Here is a 24,883-nt window from a genome sequence, read left to right as displayed (position 1 = left end):
GTGAGCTTTGTTTTTGTGGTCTCTTTTGGAGTGGATTCTTTTTTCCTTGCAGTCTTCAGAGCCATGTTCCTGCCATCCCAGCCTGTCCAGCAACCACGGTTCATCTCAGCCTGTGACAGAAAAATAAATGAAGCATAGCATTGTGCTAATTGTGTCCCCCAGTAAGAGGGTTCCCAAAGCCACCCCAGAAGACAGGAGGTGACTGAGCCTGCAATGCTGCTCCTTGACTGGCTTCTGGGCAGTGGAGTGCCTTGGAACCTGCCCCCAAAATGTTTTCTGAGAAAATCTTGCAATACCAGGCAGCATTACCCTCCACCATCTTGGTGGGGTTTTATCTTGTGTTTTGAGCATCCAGGATTTAACAGAGAGCAAATAGACAGTTTAGGAGACTCAGAGGGGATTAGGGATGAAATCAAAGCAAAAGCAAGGGCTGTTCTCAGTGTGTGAGGTGATACCACATGGGAGGACATGGAGGCTGGGGATAGATGAGCCCTGATGGCTGCTTAACTCCTTCCTCTGGTTTCTACCACACTGAGCAGCCAAGTGCCCTCAGCACTTGCAATAAGAGAAGATGCTCCACGTGACTTAAAATCAATTTTGTCTCACTACTGCACCAATCTTTAACTGCTGCCAACTGCTTACTTCAGCTTCAGCTCCTACCAATGAGCTTCCCAAGCTGCCTTGGTGGGGCTGGCAGTGTTGGTCCCGCTGCCTGCTCCCTGGTGTTTGGCAAACATCAACAGCTTTGCATCCTCGAGGAGGTCAGTGGGTTGTTGATCCTCCAGAGCTTCTGGCACTGCAAAAGTCATCAGCAGGCTGGGACGAACTCAGCTGTCCTGCTGTGTGAACGATGAGCCACCAACCCAAAGCAGATGTCAGTGCTGCGGTCAGCAAGGTTGCGGGTGAGCTCTCGGGCAGTCAGCTGGTGAAAGGCCACCAGCTTCCCTGCCACAGGGATTTGTGCCAGTCAGTGGCCTGTCACCAGGATGGTGGAGGCTCACATAAAGCATGGCCATGCACTCCTGCAGCATTTCTTTGGGTGGGACAGCTGCTGCAAACAGAATCAGAAGAAAATGCCAGTTTTATTCCCAGCAAAGCAGAGACCCTGGGATGGGTCTGACCTGTCACTCACTGTCACAGCCCCAGCTGTACTCAGGCATTTGGTCTCTTAGGAACTACTGCAAGGGGAGCAAAGCCCATGGGAAAGCAGGACTGAGAGGGTTTTTCCAGGTTATTTCCTCTAAAGCCTTTTTCATTTCTGAAGGCTCAGATTCTGCCCTCCTGCTGTCAGAGTGACATGGCCAAATCAAGCTCTGAGGTGGTGGGGGAGCCCTGAAAGGTGCAGTGTTGTCACTAGCCGGGTACCAGGAGGTGCATACATGAGAAACAGCATCCAGTCCCGCAGCTGCCTTGGGGGAATCAGTGTTATTTTCCTATTACTTTACTGCCTCCGTGACAAGGCAAACAAGGGGAAAAAAAGGCTGGAGAGGGCTAAATCTCTCCCTTCCTTTTATTTCATCCTTTCACAGATCAAAATCCTTTCATGCAACTCCCAAGCTGGAGAAGCATATGTGTCGGACTTAAACATGCAATGAGAATGAACTCCATCCAGAAGTGGCGGGGGGGAGGGAAGGAGAGGAGGGGTAAATTAGAGTAGAAATCTTTTGGATGCAGGCAAACAGGTGGGGGATTGTCTGGTCTGCGAAGGCAGGGTGTCTGCAATCTTTGTAGCGATTAGATTTAATGGGACAGACACGTTTCTCTCCTTCACATCCCCTCCTCCTCTCAGCCCGAGGGGGAGAAAGGAGGGAGGTGGTGATGGGGAGGTGGCAGGGGAAGAGAAGATTTGAAAGAGTCTTTGACGTCAGCCCTGCCCTATAAAAAGCTGGCAAGGAGCTGGAAAGCAGACAGCAGAGCTCGTGGAAGAGCAAAGATGCCAACCCCGAACATCTCCACCTCTGCAGCCAAAGGTTTCCGCAGGGCGGTGTCGGAGCTGGACTCCAAGCAAGCCGAGGCCATCATGGTAAGACAACCCTACCCCACTTCTTTCCCTCCCCCTCCAAAAAGCACAGCCTCTTCCATAGCTGTAGGCAGAGGCAGGCAGGGATAGATGGACCAACACTGCATTTGTGGGACTTCCCCGACATGGGCATGTCCAGGCTCTAGGCTGGCAAAGGGAAATTACTCCAGCAGTTCTCTCTACATACTGATACATGTGAAATGAAAACATTTAAGGGGGTGAAAACTTGAAATAATGAAACCACCTCAGTAACCAAAAGTAAGGTGAATAACCCACAGACCTAAGGCAAGAATAGCAAGAAATCCCCCCTGTGAAAGGCAATTTGAAGATCTTAATGATTTCCAGGTTTCAGTGCGTTAAACTGCAGAGATTTCACCTGTTCTAGCATAATAAAAAAAGTGGGGCTGTCATTTCAGACAGCACACAAGGCACAGGAAGTTTAACTACTTTGTTCATGGCTGCTGTATCCAGTTTATCTCCCAGAACATCCTTCCCCCATTTCTGTTCCCAGTCCTCCTTGATGTGTTCTCAGCCCTGTGTTTAGCCCAGGGGAAGCTTCTGCACAAACCTGATCTGAATGTGTCTGGAAAGGGAGAGGAAAACTTCTCCCTGAGCTGTCAAGTGTCTTTAGAAAGCCAAGCCTGGCCAACCCATTGGGCTGGCTGTCGGGACAGGGACATTTCACCTCCTAACCTCAAAGCCTTGGCAGGCAGGATGAGCTTGAAGACTTCCAGTATTGAACGGTCCTGTGAGGCAAAGATGTGGACAGGCTGAAGGTGACAATGCAGCCAGTGGCAGTGGGTGCACCAGGAGAGGACCCTCTTGGGATGCTGGGCAAGAGGAAACTTAGGAATAGGATGGGTTAGGTAGCAGATGTGTTTGGCAGATATCTTCAGCGTGACTCCAGCAGGTCACTTTTAGACCTCCCCATTTCCCTCCCTTGTACCTGCTGCCTTTTTCACCCACTCTCCTCTTAAGCCTCTGCCTCACTAAAATCAACCTGTACATCAGCAGGAAGGTGTTTTGGAGAGTGGAGTGTGCTGGAAAGGAAGGGAAATATTTAGGAAGCAAGGAGGTCAGCTTGTTTTCTCTAATCAATGGAAATCAGGGAAGGCTTCCCTCTCACACCGTCCTTTTCATTCTGGCAAAATAATGAACACTTGAGCGGCCCTTGAAAACCTGATATTTTCCAGGCAACTCGTAAAATCAGTATTTGAGATGCTCACTGTCTGGAGAAGTGAAGAGTGTTTGGCTATTACACCCTCTGGGGTGCTGCTCTGTGTTTTATGAAAAAATGGGCCACTGAACATAAGGGCCAGAGGAGTTCAGGTTCAACAGGTGGGCTGACAAGAGTAAGGCAACCTGCTTGGTGTCAGTGGCTCCTCCAGCCTGGAGGATACATAAAACCTTAGCCTGTGTTGGTCTTCCTTCTTTGAATGAAAATTTTCAGAAAAAGGAAAACCACAGTATTTAAAACTTTGCCCTGTGAGGTTCTCTCTGAGAGTTGGATGCATGAAAAGCTCTTTTCTTAGCTCTCACCTGGCACAGGAGATCTCCACAAACCTGTTGCTTATTTTGCTAGCTTCTACCAGGCAAGAGGCATGACTCTGCATTTGTTCCTGACATCACATGTCCCTGGCCCTCGTGTTGTCACTGTGACCGTGGCTTATCTGCCACACAGCCCTCACCCACCATCGCACCACCTCCGGCAGGTCTGAGGTGTTCCCTTGCCAGGGGAAACTGCAATCTGGGGGGGAAAGCCAGACCTTTGCAATCCCAGAACTCATCTACACCAGTGGGTATTTTACGTGTCAGCTGGGCCAGACAAATATCAAACTCAGTGGAAAAATCTTTGGTTACGTATTAAGTTTTTCTGCTGCTAATGGTTTTTGCAAGAGACCCTGGGACTGTAGCTGGGGCAGGGTTTGGTTACAGAGCCAGGCAGGAGACAGCCATTGGAGCCAAACCAGCAGGAAAGAGCACCCAAGGAAACAGGGGTGGGACATTACTGTCCCCAATCTTAACAATCCCTCCTGATTGCTGCAAGTAATGAGCCAGGGAAAAAAAACAACAAAATAGCTCAGAACACAGTATTTTTAATGACAATACTCAGACTGGGCACTCTGACTTGCAGCAAATTCAAAGAAGGAAAAATGAACAAACCCTTCATAAGAGGTGCAAACTAACCTTCAGAAGAGGTGAATGAGTCAGGCCCTGGTTAGGCAAATAAATGCTTTGTAAAATCAAATTACAGTTCTCACTGTAGCCAGATATGCACTCAGGGAGCGAGTCTGCAAAGCAATTCAGAAATACCATATAATGGTGCCTTTGGAGGAAAGGAAGGCATTTATCATGAGATCAGTTTGGCTGTTATATATGCCACATTCCTAGTTTCCAGAAAAAGGAGATAATACCCCAATGAGCGTAAATGTGAGGGGTAGAGTTGAGGACAATGAGATGGGGAACGGGCAGCCAGGCAGCCTCCACCTGGCACAGGAGGCAGCAGGCAGGCAGACCCCTCCCAGCCCTCTTCTCCCAAGAAAAATTTGGCCTTTTTCTGCTTTGTTTTGGTTTTTTTAAAATTTACCCACCTGAACTATGCCATCATGGAGCTAAGGAACTTACAGAACCCCTCAACAGGGACCAAAGCCCCCAGTCCTGCCTGCCGGGGGCCACCCAGTCCCAGCACACGTTTGACTGCTTGAGTCAGCCTCTCCTGGTGCAGCTTTCCAGTCACCCAACTGTGGCCTTTTAAACCCCACACAGGTGGATTTTAACCTGATTTACAGCCTAAATATGGGGGTCTAATTTCCCTCCTCTCCCCTTCTCCAACCCAGAAGTAAAATCCTGCTGCACCTCTGCACCTCGGGGCACAGTGTGACAAAGCACCCTTAGGTAAAGCACTGCATGGCTTGGGATGGCTGTGGAACTTTTCTGTGGCTGGCACAGGGCTGTTTGCCCTGCTTATTGCAGGCACTTTAAAGCAAACACCAGCTTAGCTTAAAACACTGTAGTGATGGAAAACACAAACCTAAAGCTGAGCACATGCTCACAAGATTTTTAAAGTTGTGGCTGAGGTCCCTTGTTAGAGATCTGCTCTCTTTGGGCACCAATACCACCACTTTAGACAAGCAGCAGCATTCACTTATTTCTTAGAAGGTGTTCTTCTGTGCCCTGAGGAATAAAGGGTGGGTCAGCATATGTAATTTCAGAGGGGTGTCTTTACTGAAACGGGACCGGATAGAGGTGCGTGGGCTGGTGCCTCGATGTGCTGAGTTTTTGAGGTTGCGTTTAAAATGTCAGCTTTGCACCGCTAAAACATCCAAGAGGATTCTCCCAGGAAACATAAGTTATTTATAGCAGGCTTTGAAAATCAGAGAGAAAATAAACTTAGTAGTCAATCAGGCTGTCTTTTAGAAGGAGAACACTCTGAGTTTTCGCAAGGAAGGGAAAGCACAGCTAAGTTAGCATGTATCTCTTTTCTAAATATTTTCAATGTAATCACAGGGAAAACTGAAGCCAGTCCCACTCTGAGTCCTTCTTCAGTGCTGCACCAGGTTTCTTGTAGCAAGTTCTGGGGGTTTGTCGTCTGGTTTGGGTCTTGAACACAGAAAACTGGAACCAGATGCGTAGCCTCTAAATAGAAAACTGGTTGTAAAAAGACCAAGAACAAATAAGTTGGTGTATGAGCTATTTGTATAACAAAAGAAACAACAGTGATTGAAATAGATTGTAGTTCACCATAAATATAAACAGGTGTCCTAACATGACCTCAGGCACAGAGTTGCATTTTAGGTTCAATTCCAAGTAACAGAAATCTGCAGGAGTTTGTTGAGACAAAACAAATCTACAGATGAGTGGGAGGAATTTATTTCCTGAGGTATATGGTTGTGGTTCCAATTACACTTCAATGGATAAGCATCCACTTAATGTCAAAAGTAAATGTCATATTGGATCTTGGGAGCAGTTTTGCTAAGCTGCCCCACTAATACACCTGCAAACAGTTCATGTTTTCTGGCCAGGCCACAGCTGTGGGCTTCAGCTGTCCCTCACAAAATATTTTTTCTCAGATGACTTCAGGTTTATCTGATGTCTCTTCACTTGAATTCATCAGACACCCGAAAACCACATAAGATCGTTTCTGATTTTTGGTTTTTTGGAGGCTATTGAAAACTGTTGCTAGAGTAGGAGAGGGGAGAAGTCCACTCTCCAGTTATGCTAAAAAGATATTTTACACAGTTTTCTTCCTAAAGCCCCACATTTCTAGAAGTTCAGTTCTAAAACTTCAGTTCTCATGAGCAGATCTTCCTCTACAAAGCCCGGCAAGTCAGTCCAGCTTTTCCCTGCTTCCTCTGCTGAGGCATATCAATCACATCTCATCCTGCTACTGGAATGCCTCTGATCTCCTACATCTCCGTGAGCAGTGTTATTTATTTCTGTTCTGCCTGCAGTCTCCACGGTTCATTGGAAGACGTCAAAGCCTCATTGAAGATGCCAGGAAGGAAAGAGAGGCTGCAGCTGCAGCTGCAGCCACTGATGCTGCAGAGTCTACAGAGACCATTGTATTCGAGGAGAAGGATGGGAGAGCCATGCTGAACCTCTTCTTCATGCTCAAGGGAGCCAAGACTTCACCGCTGTCCCGTGTCCTTAAGGTATTTGAGGTGAGTACCCAGCCTGTTGTGTTGTACTCAAGGAACACACTTCAGGTTTCATGACTGTGCTGTGAGAAGCATCACTTGAGCGTAATAAAGAAGACTCAGACTAGGTCTGCTTACTTCAAATTACCAGTTGATTGTCTGATATCCCTGAAGTTGTGCTTTGCTCATGCCCCAGAGTGCCCTCACTTGCCATCACTAAGAAGCAGGCATACCTCTGTCTTGCAGTACTGTTAAGTTCTGGGATTAATTCTGCTTAATTATTTTCAGTTTCACACTCCAGTCCACACCCTTATGACTTGTAGTGTACTCTGACAGCCCTCCCCACTGCTCAGCACTTCAACTTCAGTTGCAGGGCTCTGATTCCACATTCAAGGCAAGCTGTGTGCCCTGCCTGTCTACAGACCAAACTCACCTCACTTGTGGGTCATTACCACACTGGTCCTTGGTCAAACAGCTACGGAAACAACTTCGCCCTGGGTGTAAAACTGGTATACTGATTTCAAAATTACCTCTCTGCTTCAAGGATTATTCTGACTGACATGTTAAAGGTTCTGTTGGTTCCCCTCAGTGATGTATCCTGTATATGCCTTTAATACCAAGGAAAACTGATAATTGAGCTTTTTCCTCCTAGCCAGCAACGTAATGTTGCATTATATAGGATCTCGGTGCCATGAATGGAAAGACTGAGATAAGTGCTGCCTATTTAAACGGCAATCCAAGCACGACAGCTTGCATTCATGTAGTGTGCTTTCATCCAGAATGATCCAAAAGTGTTTTGCAAACTGAGGTCCTAAGATGCGTTTTATCTATGGTAGCTTAATTTCATTGACTTCAGCAGTGAGAGGAGAGGACAATTTGTTCCTATTAATCAGTCACGTGGCTTGTAAGGGGCCTCTGGAGGTCTCTAGTCCAACCTCCTGCTCAGAGCAGGTCCAGTCACAGGAGGTTATTTGAGGCTATGTACACTATCTGGTAAACCCGCTACTTAAAAACTGTAAACTTACAGAAAGTGTGCTTGGGGGATAAGTATTTCCCTGAAATCACAGGGCATTCTAGTTATTCATTGCCCATTTAGTATTACCTCTGATAATCTTATGAAAAACATTTAGATCTTCAGCAATTACAAAACATCTTGCTTCTCCTCTAAGAGGACTGTTGCTAGAAAAGTTGGTTTCTGGGCAACGTATGGCTCCTGTCTCAAGACTAAAAGAACCTCTATGACAAACTTTTCAGACAAAACGCATGTGTTGCCATGATTGGGGTCTCCTTCCCAGAAGTGCACAGATGCCAGATAAAGTGTGACAAATCCATGAGTGTAACATTCAACAGACTGCTCAGTGGGTATGGAACAGATGTGTAAGCTCTTGTACTTGGTAGATTTTATGTTACACTGCATTTAAACTCTGTAATTTAAACAATTCTCAAAACATCAAGCGAGAAGCTGCCAGCAGCTTATGTTCAAATAATGTTTGTTTCTTCCTGGAGCAAAAAAGCTCTTTGAGCTTGTCACAGAGAGAACTTTAAATATAATAAAAAGACAAGCATGTCAAGTCCTGACAGAGGAAGATTCATTTCCCAGATCCCTCTGGCAATGCAGGTACAAGATATGAAAGCAGACGGGCATAATGACATTTGCCTCATCATGAACCAGGCTGCAGGGAAGCTGTTTTCACTCTTCTGTATGTGTTACATGAAGCTGAAGCATAGGTAATGCAATCATGGCTGTCAGATTAATGCAAAGGTATCGATTGTTGAGGGGACAATGTAATAGTGAAGTTGGTAGGTACATTAAAAAACACCATCCTAAATTTAATTTACCTGTGGCATTGCATCTGTTCGTTCTCATCTTTTTGCCTCTGATTAACAAAAGAAATCATGTCCCTTCCTCTATCAAAGGTCTTGCAGGGACTTTGGGAAGGTTGGGTCATTGCCTAGGGCCTTGGACTTGTACTGCCAATTTTCACTGAGCTAAAGAAAATACCCACAAATTTACCAGGGCCCTTTGGAAGACTATAGACATCATTTTGTCTCTTTATTCCATGGGGGAGCTCAGTTCCCATAGCGAGCCCAAATGACATCCGCGCCGGTAGTGAACCCAGAGCAGCGCTGGTGCGGGAGGGCCGTGGCAGCCCCGGCGTTCAGCACCACGGCCAGCGCCGCGCCGCCCGGCCCGCCCGGCCCGCGCCCGCCCCTCGGGACCGCGCCCGCCCCTCGGGACCGCGCCCGCCCCTCGGGACCGCGCCCGCCCCTCGGGACCGCGCCCGCCCCTCGGGACCCCGCCCGCCCCGCAGCCCACCCACCACAGCCCCCGCCAACACACGCCTCGGCAGCCGCTGGGTCGGGAAAGGGGGCCATGAGATGTGGTGCTCTGCCCCATCAACTGCCTCTCTTGATACGGTCTTCTTTGCCATGGTGGAAGTCTTCTGTTGGTAGTTATTGAACAGCCCCGGTGTTTGGGCAGAAGGGAAAAAAGTGGAATTAATAGGTGTGTTTATACGGGAGGCAGGTGGGGGCATGAAGAAAACGACAAGAGGGAATCCATCCCAGACTGGGATTGTTCAGCGTGGACAAGAGAAGGCTTCAGGCTGACCTAACTGCGGCCTTCCAGGACCTGAAGGGGGTCTAGGGGAAAGATGGGAGAGGGGCTTCTTACAAGAGCATGTAGTGACAGGACAAGGGAGGATGGATTCAAACTTGAGAGTAGGTTTAGGTCAGATATTAGGAAGAAATTCTTTACTGTGAGGGTGGTGAGGCACCGGCACAGGTTCCCCAGAGAAGTTGTGAATGCCCCATCCCTGGAAGTGCTAAAAAGATCAGGCTGGATGGAGCTCTGAGCAACCTGGGCTAGTGAAAGTTGTCCCTGTCCATCGCAGGGAGGTTGGAACAAGACGATGTTTAAGATCCCTTCCAACCCAAACCATTCTGTGATTTCATGTGTCCATATGGGCATCTTTGAGTGGTACCAGAAGGTTTTTCAAACATTGCTTAATGTAGTTTTTTTTTTCTTTCCATGTCTCAAAAGACATTTGAAGCTAAAATTCACCACCTGGAGACCAGGCTTAGCCGAAAGCCCCGTGAAGGGACCGCTGAGCTGGAATACTTTGTGCGCTGTGAAGTCCACAGCTCTGACCTCAACACTTTCATTAGCTCCATCAAGAGGGTAGCAGAAGATGTGAGGACCACTAAGGAAGACAAATGTAAGGAGCTTACAAATATTTTCACTTGTGCAGAAAGGCTGAGCTCTCCCTGTAGAAACAGGATGGAGACTTTGTTATTCCCAGGGAAGGGAAGGGAAAGGGCTGCTCTATGCTAAATTTGAGCAAATCAGAAAGAACTGCCTCTGGGACACCTGAATCCTGAAAGTAATTTCCCTCCTTGTCCTTTTCTCAGCAGACTCCATTGTTCATAGCCCGTTCTTCTGGTAACAGATTGAAAAAATAGAAATAAGAGATTGAATTTCATGCTTTGCTGACACCCCTCCTAATGAGCTCTCCATTCCTACTCCAGTATTTTATATTATAAATGCAAAGTAGTTTCCTACCTACATGTCGGGGCCTCTGTACAGATTCCAGTGATAACCTACAAGACACTTCCCGTGCCATCCTGTTCTGAAGATAGGATGATTATTGTAAAATATCCCTAGAGATCCCTAGAGATCTATGACCAGCAGGACCTCTGGGTGTTTTTTTAATGTGTCTCTTTCAGTAAAATCTAATTTTCATCTTCTTTAATTTTGTCACAAAATACTTTGCTGAGAGATAGCCAAGGAAGTAGTGAAATGCAGATCATGGCATTAGACATGACTCTAGGACAAGAGCATTGAGATAGCAAAACTACTGCCTGGAAGTAGCTGTGCCATGAGCTGCTTGTTGTACGTGTGCATTTCATACACCAGAGCAGGTGTGTCTTATTCAGCCTCACAGCCCCTTCTCATTAGGGGATCTTCACTTCCACAGACAGACTGTCACTTTCTCTCTCCCCACAGTTCACTGGTTTCCCAGAAAAATCTGTGAATTGGACAAGTGCCACCATTTGGTCACCAAGTTTGACCCTGACTTGGATCTGGATCACCCGGTGAGTCAGTCTGTGTGTGCACCCCCTCACGCTGAACTCCTGAGCCGTCCCACAGAAGCAGGGAGCTAAGAACACCTATTAGTGCAGCTGATCAGGGAACTGCAGTGTGATTGCCACCTTGAGAGACATCTCTCCAGCCAGTGATGAGCTTTCCTGGGTGAGAAATTTTAGTAACTGATTAAAAGTCCTGTCTCTGTTCCTATTTGTCACCACAGGGCTACTCTGACCAAGTATACCGCCAGAGAAGGAAATCAATAGCAGAGATTGCTTTTCACTATAAGCAGTAAGTCTCCTTCCTAACATCCATGCAGGGATAATGACATGTCAATGAACCTATTGGGAAGTCATTGTGCTACCTGTATGGCACTTCTCTTCCTTTACATTTTGTCTCCCCATTCAGCTTTTCCAGCTCCTTTTGTGTCTCTCTTCTCTCTTTGCATTCCAGTCTCTAATTAAAAACGTCTCTTGTCATTAATTCATACATTGTCAAGGGTATAGTAAGAATAAACCTCCTGCATAACAAAAGCCAGAGAGAAGTCCACCAGGCCACAAACTTTGGTTGGAAATGTAGCATCTCTTTTAGAATGGCATCTAGTTTTGACTTCAGTGTTTCAAGCTACCCCATGCCCAGAAAATTTGTTCCAAGGCTTCATTATCCTAGTTGTGAAAAAATGTGGGTTTTATTTCTAAGCTGGAGTTCAATAGCTTTAGCTTTTACCCAGTGGATCATACATGCCTTTCATCTGCTAGATGAAATACTGCTATCAGGATTTTTTTTGCTATGAGGGTATTTATAGGCTAAATGATCTGCCTCCTAACTCTGTCTGTTAATTAAATAGATTCCAGGAGTGTTCTCATCATTGTCTTATATAGCTTTAAGACTGTCTTGTACTCCTACTCAGTACTTCTATTCTGATATATGCAGTGATAGCACTCAGCCTGTTCACTACAACATCAAACAGAGCTCTAATATTCAGTTAGGTTTGTAAAATATTCCCAAGATCCTATGCAGTGACACTGCCTTTCACCATAGCATTCTCTCCCTCTGAGGGGGACTTTAAGTGCTGAAACCAGACTACAAAAATTATATGGGTCACCTTCTTGAGCTTCCCCTGCAACTGGTGTGATCCCAGCAAGGGTTTCTGCTGTTGGTTTTCATGTACTTTGCCAATTTGAAGGCCAGAATATGGACACCGATGGTTTTATCCTGTACAAATAGTAAATGCACAGAAAGTCACGGTGCCAGAGGAAGAGTCCCAAGCGACACAGGGATAAATACTGTCCTAAGATGAGGCACCAATTTAAGATGTCTTCTCTAACATCTCACCTGCAGGTTAGCATTTATGAGCCACTGTGTAGCATCCCTTCAGGCATCCCTTCAGGAACTGTACTTCAGAATACATGATATCTCATCTGTCCAAATACAGAAAAGAAGGATTTAGGATATAGAGTCGCTAACTATTATGAGAAAAAGCAAAATTGTCAGTCTTCTTTCAGCAATGCCCATTTATATCAAAGTTGAGATTTGCTTTTCCTGCCATCCTTAATCTTATTGACAATACATTTTTTCTGCAGTTCAAATGCATTTAGTTTTCCTTATTAGCTGCTTTTATTTCCCAGCCACTTGTTCATTCTTGGAGCCATCAGCTCCTTGAAGTTCAGACTCATGAAATGAATTTATTTTCACAGTTTCAATTTTCTCCAGTGAAAACCTTTTTTTTTTTTCCCCTGGTAAATATTACACCTGCCAAATTCTTGCTCATCCCTTGTTCATTTATAATCTCTGACAAGACTCATGCTTTTCTTTGTGTCTATGTATTTGTTGCACCTGTACAAATGACCCAGTACTAAGGCTTTGTCTTTCCTGTCACCCCCTTGTTTGGATTTTAAAGAAGATTGATGAACATCATGCAGAGCTTCTCCAAAGTGCTTCCTTCTCAGAGGGAAGAGGAGCCTGGCTGGGGCTCTGCTCAGTAATGGTGCCTTTGCCTTGCAGTGGGGACCCGATCCCTCATGTGGAGTACACAGCGGAGGAGACAGCTACCTGGTGAGTGCTGATTTCATAACTGGTGCTGATTTCATTATTAGTGCTTCAGCACTAGAAACTGGGAATCAAAACCCAAACATCCAGGGCATGACCTCTTGAAAAATGTATCAGGAGTGCAAGCATCCTACTTAATGGCTTGTTATGAAAAACACTTCACACTGCAGCCCCAGGAATTCCCTCCGAAGGAGCCTCTCCAGAGAGCAAGGTAGATAATTTGGAGTCCCACTTCTCTAAGGGTCCTGACTTAGTAGCAGCCTCCAAACAAAGAGCAGTTGTCATAGCTGCAAGAAAGTAGGAGGCCCATGGTGAATATCTGTGTGGTACCTCACAGGCCTCACTTAGGAAAACACTCCCTTTGAACGTGATTTTTTCCAGGAGTGTTGCTGCAGGAGTGTTTCTGAAAACAAGGCCAGCTCACATGAGCTGAGTACACAGGCTTCTCAACAAGGTCATCTTCTGGTTCTATTGACTGTCTTCACAGTGCAGCTTCAGGACTTAACCTACTGGGAATATTTTAATTCCAGTTAATACCTTTTATACAGTCTTCTGACCTTCAAGTCAGCAGTAGGTCTGCTCAGACGCAGCTGCTGCCTTTGCAGGTTCATTTGAATGTGTGTCTGTATGTTTACATACCTCTATCAATGTGCAGAGACATAGACTTAGGTGGAGAAAGGCAAAGGACATGGAGCCTAAAGATATGAGTCCCTGACAGTGCACAGCCAAAGTGCAGGAGAGGACTAGACACATTAACCACTGAATGTCTGCCACCTCTCTTCCTGAAGGAAGGAGGTATACAGCACCCTGAAGAGCTTGTACCCCACCCATGCCTGCAAGGAGTACCTTGAAGCTTTCAGTCTACTGGAGAAATTCTGTGGCTACAATGAGAACAACATCCCTCAGCTGGAAGAGGTTTCCCGTTTCCTGAAAGGTGGGTATGAGCCTGGGGGACCCAGGTTCAGGGTCTGCTGGTGGGGCAACTACAGATGGGAAGCCTGAACCCAAAGGAGTAGTTTGTGAGCTGAAATTTGGGAGGAGAGCTGGTGGCTTGTGCACTGCCCACAGACGACAGAGTTAGAGCCCAAGCGGTGGGGAGTGCAGCTAAACGCAGCAGGCTGTGACTGGAGAGCAAGCCCACAGTCAAATGATCCCACTGAGCATCTAAAGAGCAGGCGTTGATCCCTAGCAGGAGCAGATAGATTAGGCCTGGCATAGCAGAAGCCCTTCCCTGAGTTTCCAGTGTTGGGAGCAGTGGCAAAGCCCGTGGGCCATGCACCTGGCACAGATGGTGTGTGCTGTTTCAGAGAGGACCGGCTTCCAGCTCCGGCCGGTGGCCGGCCTGCTGTCGGCACGGGATTTCCTGGCCAGCCTGGCCTTCCGCGTCTTCCAGTGCACGCAGTACATCCGCCACGCGTCCTCACCCATGCACTCCCCCGAGCCGTGAGTATTGCCCGGCCCCATGGCCTCCCTGCCCAGAGTGTCCCACCTGGTCAGCAATTACCCTTTCTCCCCGACAGACACACTCTGTCTGCTGCTGACTGTGTTTTCCTCCTTGCCCCGCTCTCCTTGGCAGGGATTGCTGTCATGAGCTGCTGGGGCACGTCCCGATGCTGGCTGATAAGACATTTGCCCAGTTCTCTCAGGTAAGGTGCTTATCTGCTTTCTCCTCCTTGAGAGGTCAGAATCCAAACCCCAGTGTTGCCACCTAAACCTTTCTTGCTCCTATTAACCATGATGTTCCAAAGTTCCAGTCATGGACCAAGACCCTAACTAATACTGATTCTGCAACAAAGTGGATTTAGTCTGAGCACGAAGTCCCAGCAGATTCCTGGCATGGCAGGGCAGCAGTATCTGTGGTCTCGAGGCAATAAAACAGAGCAATGAATGTATAAGGTCCACAGACCAAACCTGTCCTGATGTTAGCCCCTTCCCTTCTCTTCCTAGGACATTGGGCTGGCATCTCTGGGAGCAACTGATGAAGAAATTGAGAAACTAGCAACGGTAAATTTTCCTCCTTGCTGGATGGGGGGCACAAACACTCCAGCAGTGCTTTTGTGGTATCAAGGGGACTGGTCCAGCCTGGTATTCCAAGACTGGCAGGTTCAGAGCTCCCACCCAAGCTGCCCTGCTCTTTTAGTGATGACTGTGCAGAGCAGAGATCAGTTAAAGAGCAGAGCTTGCTTGCACATTAACCCAATTTTCTTGGGCACCAGTAGTATCATCAAGCATCATATTTCCAACAGCAGCCCTGCTGGGACTCTTTGGGGTGGGATTAAATGACATCCACTTCCTTTGGCTCTCCCTCAGCAAGGTGACCCGTCCTGCTCCAAGGACACCAAACAGCAGCATCTCACAGCAGCTGGGTGCAGAGGGAACAAGCCCAGGGACACAGACTCTCTGTCTTGGTGTAGCAGCAACTTAGTTTAGTACTTTTCTCTGAAAGCAAAGTGTGGAGAGGGGACAAAGAGGCAGGTGCCTGTTCCTTTAAATAACCCCAAACCCTGGCCACGATGCAAGGGCTCAGAAGTGACAGGGAGATGAAGATGAGGAGCTGTGTCCCCCAGGAATTTTTCTTTTTCTTTTCACAGCTTTACTGGTTTACAGTGGAGTTTGGGCTCTGCAGACAGAATGGAATAGTCAAAGCCTATGGAGCCGGGCTCCTCTCTTCCTATGGGGAGCTCATAGTAAGTCCCAGCATAACTTGCCTCTGCTCTAGGCCCTGTAGAGGAAAACACCTTCTGCCTCTGTGCAAAGACTTTCCTCAATCTGTTCTCCACCTTTTCCTACCCCACGTCTCTCCAATCCCCTCAGTTTCATGCTGGAATTTTTCTGCTGTGTTTGTAGCACTCCTTGTCAGACGAACCAGAGGTGCGGGACTTTGACCCTGATGCTGCAGCTGTTCAGCCCTACCAGGACCAGAACTACCAGCCTGTTTATTTTGTGTCTGAGAGCTTCAGTGATGCCAAAAATAAATTGAGGTAGGACTGGGCAGTGAGAAAGACCCAAACAGAAGGACATTAAGGTGTTATATATTAAAACAGGGCTTGACATTATGGCTGCTTTCAGTTCAAGTTCTCAGAAGTGCTCTGAAAATTTTGATCAGGTCTTTTGAAATAAAGCAGTTCTCCAGTTCCTACAGGGAACATTCTTGACATGAATGGATTTGTCCAGGGGAAAAAATGAACTTTTGCCTCCTAGGCTGGTTAACATGGGTTAGTGGACCCCAGACACCATCCCACCAGGGTAACTGGGTTTCCCCATCCCATGGGACTACAAACAGGATGATATGGGGCAGGTCTACCCACAGACATCTGTTCAGAAGAGCATTTTCTTGGTCATAACCAGAGCTGCCCACAGGAGGAAAGCTCAGTCCTTGGATTGCTTTGATTGACAGAGGAAAACTTTGCCTATACCATTTTTATCTTTGCTTAGGAAAGAGACAAAATGGGGTGAACATGATTTACATGACTTTACAGTTCCTGTAAGAGGGGTATTTAATACAAATAACGTGGTGAGGACTGCTATATTTCAGCTTCTGCTTTTATTACCCTCACTTGCACTGTTCATACAACCTGGAGTCCAGCTGCAAGCACCCGGGGAGCCTGTCCTCACACACACACACGAGGCAGCTTTAAAAAAACCCCAACTGCTGCCTAATGAGTCATTTCCTTGCATTTAAAAAGGGAAAATGCACCACATACACAGCCAAGATTAGGCTAGAGGGTCTTGACTGTGACAAGCACTGTAAATGATCCTCTTTAAAGAGCTCAGAGACCACACAGATGCTACTCTATGAGGTGAAAGCACTGTGTCTTTTGCATTACTGACAGCTGCCACCACAGTTCTGACTATCAGTGTTATGCCTCGAGAAAAGCCTCTTTCCTCAGAAAGGACACACTCCCCCCATGCCCTTCCAAGCAGCCATGCCGTATCTATATGATTCAAAAGGTGTCAAGTGAGCACACCCCTTTTGGAGGGCAGGTTTCTAGCCATTAGCAGCTGTGCTATGAGCCATCGCTGTGGCTGATGGCATTAACGAGAGGTGAGCTGGACCTTGCCTGGTAGAACTGAGAGGAACCACATCTTTTAGGAGGAGGGCAATGTGAGTATGCAGAAACCCCCTTTGTTTGCACTTCTTTTTGTTGTTTTCCTGCCATGGCATGGCAGCTCCCTGCCAGGGCCAGCCTGCGCCTTGGACCGTGTTTTCCCTTGGCCCTCTGAGCTGTGTTTTCCCCCAGATCCCTCCAATTCTGGCCTCGGCATGAAGTACCAGCTAGAGGAACATCTGTCTCCATCTGGGAAAGGGCTGCGCTTCCCCGAGCCAGAGCAGACCCGCGGTAGCCACCAGAGGGTAGCCTAAGCTAAGCAATTCAGGAGCGAAAGGGTGAAGCCTCAGCAGAGGCGAGGAGCATGCCTGTTGTTAGCGCTGTTTGTCCCCTCGTGTTCCCAAGCCTTTCCAGCATGAGACTGCAGCCATAAGTACCTAAATATAGATTTTCAGCTCCATATTCACACAGCCCCCAAACGAAAAAGCCCTACGTTGTCAAGTATACAAATCTTAGTGCTGGAAGTGAATGTGGGCAGCTTTGGGGAAACCCTACCCTTGATTTGATTTGCTTTCACTTGACCACGTACTTCTCCATTAGAAAAGCAGCAACAAGCTCTTGCTCTTGAGAGATACCAGGTAAAGTCAAGCTCATCACTGAGATCCAGGCTGCATTTGGCTTTGGGTGCAGCAGAGCAGCTTTGCTCAAGCACAAGGCTCTGGTGACATTATTCTCATCCTCTAGCTCAGGTCTGAGCCACTGCCTGTCAAGTCTATCCTTAACATGCCACACAGCCAGTTTCACCCTCCTCAAGCAGAGATTAGTCAATAAATGCATGTCAGAGAGGATTTAGTAATATAATACGATAATACCACAGTCTTTCCCTGCAATTAGCTTCTAAATCTCCTTGGCAGTTTTTGAAAAAGGAATTGCAGCAGAGGATGCCTGGCAGTGGCCATGGAGGTGACCAGTTTGATGTACCCTCCACTTTGGTACAGCCCACAGAAAGCCACAGTCAAACTCACGGTTTTCTGTAACAAACAGAAGGGATCTCAACCACAGCTATGACCCTGTGGTGCTGGAAAGGTGGAAACTCTGCCTAAAGGAGGCATTAACCTCTTGGAATCCTCCTGGGTAAATGGAAACGGGCAGGAGGGAGCCTCAGGACTCATCTCTCATACCCAGCCTTCTGCACGCTTCCCTTGCAGGAGCTACGCAGCGCACATCAAGCGGCCCTTCTCGGTGAAATACGAGCCCTACACCCACAGCATCGAGCTCCTGGACAGCCCTCAGATGATCTGTCACTCCCTGGAGAGCGTAAGGGATGAGCTTCACTCGCTGATTAACGCGCTCAATGTTATCAGTTAATACAAGAACTGAGCCATTTCCGTCCCCTCTTCCCTCCCAGCCCCCGACGTGCCCGCTCTGCCCTCACCTCGCTCCCAGGTAATTCCTACCTGTCTTCTCCAAACATTGGCACTGCTGCCTGTCACCACGCGACCCCAACAGCTTTCCACTTTTGTACGTAGGGCCAGCTCGGAGGAGGGCAGCGGGATGCACCCAAGGCCTGGTGGTTCTTTTGGTAGCTTTTCTACTGGCTGCTGGAAGAGGCTTAGCAGAGACAAAAAGCATGGCCAAGCTAAAAAGTTAAGTCAAGAGCTGTGTGCTAGGTTCCTGGGTGCAAGGAAGAGGAGAAAATCTACTTTATTTAAAAAGAAAAAAAAAGACAAGATAATTTTTTTAAATTGCAATTTGAGAGAAAAATTTAATCTGTTTGGTTTTTTTAATCCCCAAAGCAACTCTTATAGCAACTTCATGAGTCTTGTTCTTAGTTATTCTAACATCAGTATCACCTGATATAGCTCAGGTGTGTGAATAATGCTATTGCTGGCCACTTCTGAGGAAGGTAAACATCTAGTTTGGATGCTCAAACCCAGTTTCATGCAGTTTTCAGTGCAGATATTAATGTTTTGATCTGACCCAAAGCTCTCAGTTTTCCTCCCCCTGCTTTTGCCCTTCTTATCTTCTTGCAGGCTGTCTCATAACTTAGCGGTTTGCTCAGAAGTTTGGCCCAAGGTTATGCAGCTGTGCAGTATCAGAGCTGGGCTTGGGATGTGTGGAGGCTGCTAAACAGCTGTGGGGGACAGCGAAGGGGAGAATTACACAGAGTTGTTTGCATGATCACTTATAAGATTCCTGTGTCGACTTTTGCCATCCTTATCCACAGTGTATGATTTTCATAATTTCCTCTTTAAAGAACTGCAAGACTTGGCAGTGAAGCTTTGGCTATTAACACGGCTAACATTGTTCTCCAGTGTTACTTCTACTGTGGCTCAGTCATAATAGTTTACGATCCATTACTCTTTATCCCATTTCAGACCTCCACATATATATGCTTAACCCCCAGTTCTCTCAAATTTTAACTCCTTAGCTACTGACAGCACTTAGTCTCCAGCCTGCTTCAATCTCTCCTTTCTGTTTCTTTTCTTATTTGACCCTTCCTCCTAAATTCCTCCTAAATTGCTTAAAAGGCCATTACTGAAATCAGCAGTTTGACACCAGGGCTAGCTGCTTTTCCTCAAGTTGTTCCTTCTCGTCGGATTTTCCTGTAAACTGATAAAACTACTGAGTTCATTCAGTTATTGTCATTTTAGAGAACTTTTTCCAAAGCTGCAGCTATGATTTCCCAATCTGGGTGGATCCAGATCATGAGCTGTAATTCTCAAGGCTCCCTTAAGAGCTGTAACAATTTTTCATTTGGGTTCTTCAGATATTACTACTAGATTAAATAGCTGGAGCAAACTATGCAAGACTAAGGCAGGCTAGGCCATAGTTTAGCTATCTAGCCATGAAAATCTTACTGGTGACTTCAGTAAAATAGACTAAAACAAACAAACAAAAAAAGAAAACAAGCAGACAAGATGTAACAATAAGTCTGTATAGTTAATGCATGGGTTATGACCTTGTTAACAAGAGCAGTGCCAGTTTACTGGTCTGCAGGTTGCTGTGTCTCCTCTCCTTTGGTAGTGTGCAGCTCCTGGGTTGCTGCCCATGAGAGTAGCAAGGATGCTCCAAACCCTGCAGCAACGCCAGGCTCCTGATCAGGACCAGGCAGGAAATCTCTGTGGAGGCATTCGCTTTCTGGTCTGACCTCCAGAACTGCTCCAGAACTGTAAAGGTCTGAAGGTGGTCATCTCTAGGTCTCCAAAGCACTTCACAGTCATTATCTGCCTTCTTAAATATCTACAATTAATGCAATTCGTAAAAAGACCAAATTCATTAATATGGAATGAAAAGCCAACTTAGAAATCCTTGCAACTGCAGGAGACCTCAAATCCTCTGCCTTGCCTTGGAGTTTGCATTGCTTCTCCCTGACTCTGTCATCCACTGCATTTTGGAGGAGCTGTAGTAAAATCTGCTGTCCTGCAAAAATAGAAAATAAGCAAAACTTGCAGCATAACCCAGCACCATTAGTATGCAAGCACACAAACAGCTGTGCTGCAGCCAGGGGGAAGGTGAGCACCAGGAGGGCTGCACCTCCTTGCTTTTGGGACATGAGGCTGAGCTGGGGGGTCTGAGTGCGGGGGCTCGGGCTGCACAGGCGCCAGAGGTCCCTCTTTGGGCCATTTTCAGTGTCTGTGTTCTTGACAAATCCGTGACAGATTCCAGAATTTTTTGGCCCCTTAGGGGGGCATCTGAGACACATGAACCCATTTGTATTTACTATTGCCCTCACCTATTTAATATCTTAGAGGATTTATCCTATTAGTAACTTATTAGACCCCCTTTCATTTTGTCTCTAAGGCTTGTTCCTTTGTATCTGTTTTCAAATACATTACCTGGCTCCTTATTTCATAAGCCATATATGAATTGGATCCTTGCTTTCTCCTTTTACCCATTTTTCTCATGTTGCACCTTCTACCAGAGCATTGTTGCCTTCTTTATCTTGCCATAATATTTTAGGGCCTTAGACATAGGGCTACAAAGGGACAGGCTATCCAAACAAAATACGGTAGAGTTGTAAACCAATCCCTAATCTATCAGTGCTTTTAAAGCTGCTGATAGCAAGGTTTCAGACCATTATTTTGGATATTGTCCTAGAATTTTCTATTATTAATAATCCAATTCCTTTCCTTCTACCAGTCTGGGTGATTGCAGGTGGTAGGGTATATACAGTCCTTGCTCAATCCCCTATTATGCTAGCTATTAAGACTTGAATTCTTCACTTACAACCACCCCCTTCCCACCCCTCCCCCCTGTTCATCTTACCCTGTTTCAGGTGCTGTTCCACACCTATGAACAACTGTCTCTAACAGCACTGTTACAGTTCCAGCAGTTGTATTCCTTTCATGTGGAAGAACCTCAGCCTGTCCAGGAAAGGCATTCATTGTGGCAAAGAGATACTGATACCTCTCTTTAGTTTGTGACAGTTTATCGGGGTGATCCCTTTGCAGTGTTTGTCACAGTCCTTGGTTTAGCCAATGCAGTAGAGTTGGCAGCTTTCTTTTACTAATCCACATTTGCACACCTTAGGCAGTTTTTATTTATGTCCTCTGTTTCTTGCTTCATTTGAGGCCAAATATTAACTCTTTGCACTCTCTTCAGAGTACCCTACACTTCTTTATGTAGTTCATTATGACAGTGTAAGATAACTTGCTCTTATTCCACTGGCCACAGTATCCATCCCATTTTCTATTTTTAGCTGACACCTGGTTGGGGCTGCAGTAAACAAAGTCTGAGTTAATTTATCTACTTGCTCAATAAATTATTTCTCAGTATTGCTTGCAGTCTTCACATTACTTCAGCATCCTTTACATATATTTTATTCCCACTCTCCCTCTAAGCTTGTAAAATAGAACTCCTGATTTCTTCATAGGTGTCCCATTTTGTGCTTGCCATTGCCTTTCTCCCCATCATGCATCCTATATTTTGTTCTATTACCAGACAGTAGCTATCTGTAGAGATGTTGTGTAGAGGGGTTTGTCTTCTACTGACAGCCTGTAAGCCCCTTGCCATGATCCTTTCTCTAGTTTGCCCGTTATTTGTTCCCTCATTCCACTGATAGGAGTGTGTTGGGTTGTTCTTCCTCTTTGTTCAAATGTAGCACTTCCAGGAGTGTGCAGTGCCTTTGGTTCATTCCTGGTTTCCAATAAAAGGATATCCCCATTAATCTCCATTTCTTCTCTTTGTGAGTAAGAGCAGAGGGGTACAACTGGGGTACAACTGCACTATTGAGGGGAAAAGCCTTGAACTCCATCACAGCCCAGACTGTCTCTAACCAGGTTTTCTCATGGCCGGGGAAATTCTGTCCAGCCACTGGAGAGGACTCACATGCTACTGGTATCCATTTTCCTCCCCTATTTCTCTGTAGCAGCGCTGCTCCCACAGTATCAGCTCACTTGAAATTCTTGTTATGAATAATTTTCCTTTAACTGGAAGTTTTAGTGCAGAAGCTTTTCAAGCAGCTTCTTTCATGTCAGATAAAGCACTGCCTCGATCTTTGCTCCAGCTCCCTCCCTGATTCTTTTCCTGTCATTTCCATGACGCTCTGCTGCTATTAGCAAAGATGGATACACTGCCATAAGATACTAACACAGCTATAGATATGCTGCCATAAGAAATTAAATTCTCTCAGCACTCTTCAGAGTTGGGATTGATTAGTGGGAGTCTTTATTTCACAGAAAGCTTAACTTTTCTAGCATTTATCCATCGTCTTGTTTCACCAGTTTCAGAGTCTGGGCATTTAACTTGAGGTTGTTTTAACTGTGCCATATTCAAGTTGACATTAAATCCCATTTGGTCTATTAATTTTAAAACTCAGATACATCTCTCTTGTACCTCTTCTTCTGTAGCTGCTGTTCCCCAAATATCATCACATAAGGCAATCTCTTTTCTTTGTCCCTCACACACATCACTCAAACACTTTGCTCACACAAGCATGTGCAGCAGGGCAGGTGCTCGGCCCTGTGGGATACAGCTAAAGGTATATTGTTTTTCTCCTAATGTGAAAGCAGCTCTGTCAATTGCTTCTTCCCCTGCATTCTGCCATATGGAAGCTTAGTGTGAATCGTGGGGGTGCATTTGTGCCACCATCTCTCCTATTTCATCCGCTGTCCAAGGAGCCTGACTCAGACTCAGGGCTGCCAGGGACCACAGAGATACCTGTGCTCCACTGGGAGTGGGTGGCTGGTACATGGTATCATGTCCTGCTGCTCATGTCCATGACATTCAAGCAGCTGCCTATCAGTTTATTAAAGACTCTCCATCTCCCTCGAGCCTATGGACTGGTAGTGACTGTGCCAATTGGATCCTTGTTTTACCACCCTGCTGGGCAATTTGATTAAATGCCTATGGTGGCAAGATTAAAGGTTTATCAAGGAGGTGCCCAACGTACAATGGATAAGAGCTGGTGGAGCACACACTCTAATCAATTTACCGCTTAATCCCCATTTAATTCTAAATATAAGCAGTTTCTCTACTGTTGTGCTGCCTTTCAGTGGCTTCTTATCTGCAGCTACCTGCCTTGGGGTCATTTTTTTTCATTTTAACAGCTACAGCAGTTTGATCTGCCATACCCATCTACTCCGGGACAGCATTTGGAGTCTTTGTGGGATAGGCTGTTATTCTCAACTTCTCTTTCTTTTCCCATTTGCCCATATCATCCTTGAAATCTTCCTGTGATGGCTCCTGATCCAGTTCTCTACACCACTTTCTGGAACTCCAGCAGTTATTTTTAATTTTTGCATCCCAGTCTGCTTTTGCAAGTGTCTAATTTTAGCTTTGCATTTACTATGATCAGGTCCCTTTTGAGCTCTCCCTTGCTCCAGGGCGAATCACTGCACTATATATGTTAATCACTCTCCTTACTTCTGTAGTTTTTCCTTCTCTTTTTCTAAATTCATCTGATTCTCTAATTACCATTGCACATCCTTATTGCCTTTTTGGGCCACTAGATGGTATTCCTTTTGTAAAGACAAATTAATTCAAGTCACTGGATAGACCTTTTTAAAATACAATTTTCCCGTTGACGCAGCTGATGTTATGATGTTGCCTTGGTATAGATTATTGCTGCTTCCCGTAACAGTCCCACTAATAGAGGCAGTGAATCCTTGAGTCTCTTTTCATCCACTCTCCCATATCGGGAAACATTTGGTCTCTATCACCCATCAGCTTCCTGTGGGCTGGAGAGGCGCCCACAGCCCCTGCTGTAATCTCTGATATTGTTGGGATTTCCTGCAGCCCTCCAGTATTCCTGGTTTTAGTCTTTTTCCTGAGTTGTCTTGGATTTTTCCCATGCTTTCAATTTTGTCTTAAGGTATCCCTCAAGTATTGTGCACAAGGCTGGTTAGGTTTGTAGAGTTGCCTTGAATGAGATCATAGAATCATAGAATGGTTTGGGTTCCAACCCCCTGCCACGGGCAGGGAACCTTCCACTAGATCAGGTTACTCAGAGCTCCACACAGCTTGGCCTCAAGATCACTCAGAGAAAAAGCCTTTCAGGATCTACCCAGTCACACCCTTCACCAAAAGATGTTATCAATTCCCTTTTCCTAACCGTGGAGCAGATTTGTAGGATTATGTGGCTGCTTAGAGCTAAGCACGAGCTCATGTCCTTTGGGTGGGTCATGGGGTCCTTCATACCATTCCCCCAGACCTCACCAAACGTGACTGCAAGTCCTATAAAAAGTGACTGGGGAAAGCCAAAGTGATGGGTCAGCCCAGGTTAAACTCTCCCCTGGATGGAACACGGGCAGGCCAGGGAGGAAGAAAGGGGAAAAGCCTTCCTCAGAGCCAGGCCCCACCACCCCCTCTGGTGTGTGCCTGTCTCAGTGCCTCGCTGAGCAGTCTCGCTGTTGTCGCTGCTGCTGCTGCTGTGGGTGGATCTGTCTGTCTGTCTCTCTGTCTCTCTGTGTAAAGAAATATCAAACAGAAATATTTTTCATTTTGGAATCGTGCTGCTGCTCACATGATATTAAGAATAAAAAAATATATTTCTGGTCTAGCATCCTGAGTTTGACTCTTGCATCCTTCCGCTATCCAT

At 46.3% G+C, this 24,883-nt stretch overlaps 1 protein-coding gene across 1 annotated transcript; it reads left to right on the top strand.

Moving 5' to 3' along the window:
* The first annotated feature begins 1,904 nt into the window (after positions 1-1,904).
* On the top strand, positions 1,905-24,764 carry TH (tyrosine hydroxylase). The gene is made up of 13 exons (XM_048308247.1): positions 1,905-2,023; positions 6,472-6,681; positions 9,701-9,875; positions 10,664-10,752; positions 10,968-11,035; positions 12,749-12,799; positions 13,582-13,727; positions 14,101-14,236; positions 14,370-14,439; positions 14,741-14,797; positions 15,385-15,480; positions 15,641-15,774; positions 18,051-24,764. The coding sequence occupies exons 1-13, from the start codon at positions 1,934-1,936 to the stop codon at positions 18,208-18,210; spliced, it is 1,482 nt and encodes a 493-aa protein (XP_048164204.1). The 5' UTR covers positions 1,905-1,933; the 3' UTR covers positions 18,211-24,764.
* The last annotated feature ends 119 nt before the right edge of the window (positions 24,765-24,883 follow it).

Source organism: Corvus hawaiiensis, chromosome 6 (assembly GCF_020740725.1).
Source record: "Corvus hawaiiensis isolate bCorHaw1 chromosome 6, bCorHaw1.pri.cur, whole genome shotgun sequence".
Classification (NCBI taxonomy): domain Eukaryota; kingdom Metazoa; phylum Chordata; class Aves; order Passeriformes; family Corvidae; genus Corvus; species Corvus hawaiiensis.
This window is presented reverse-complemented; position numbering and strand designations above follow the sequence as displayed.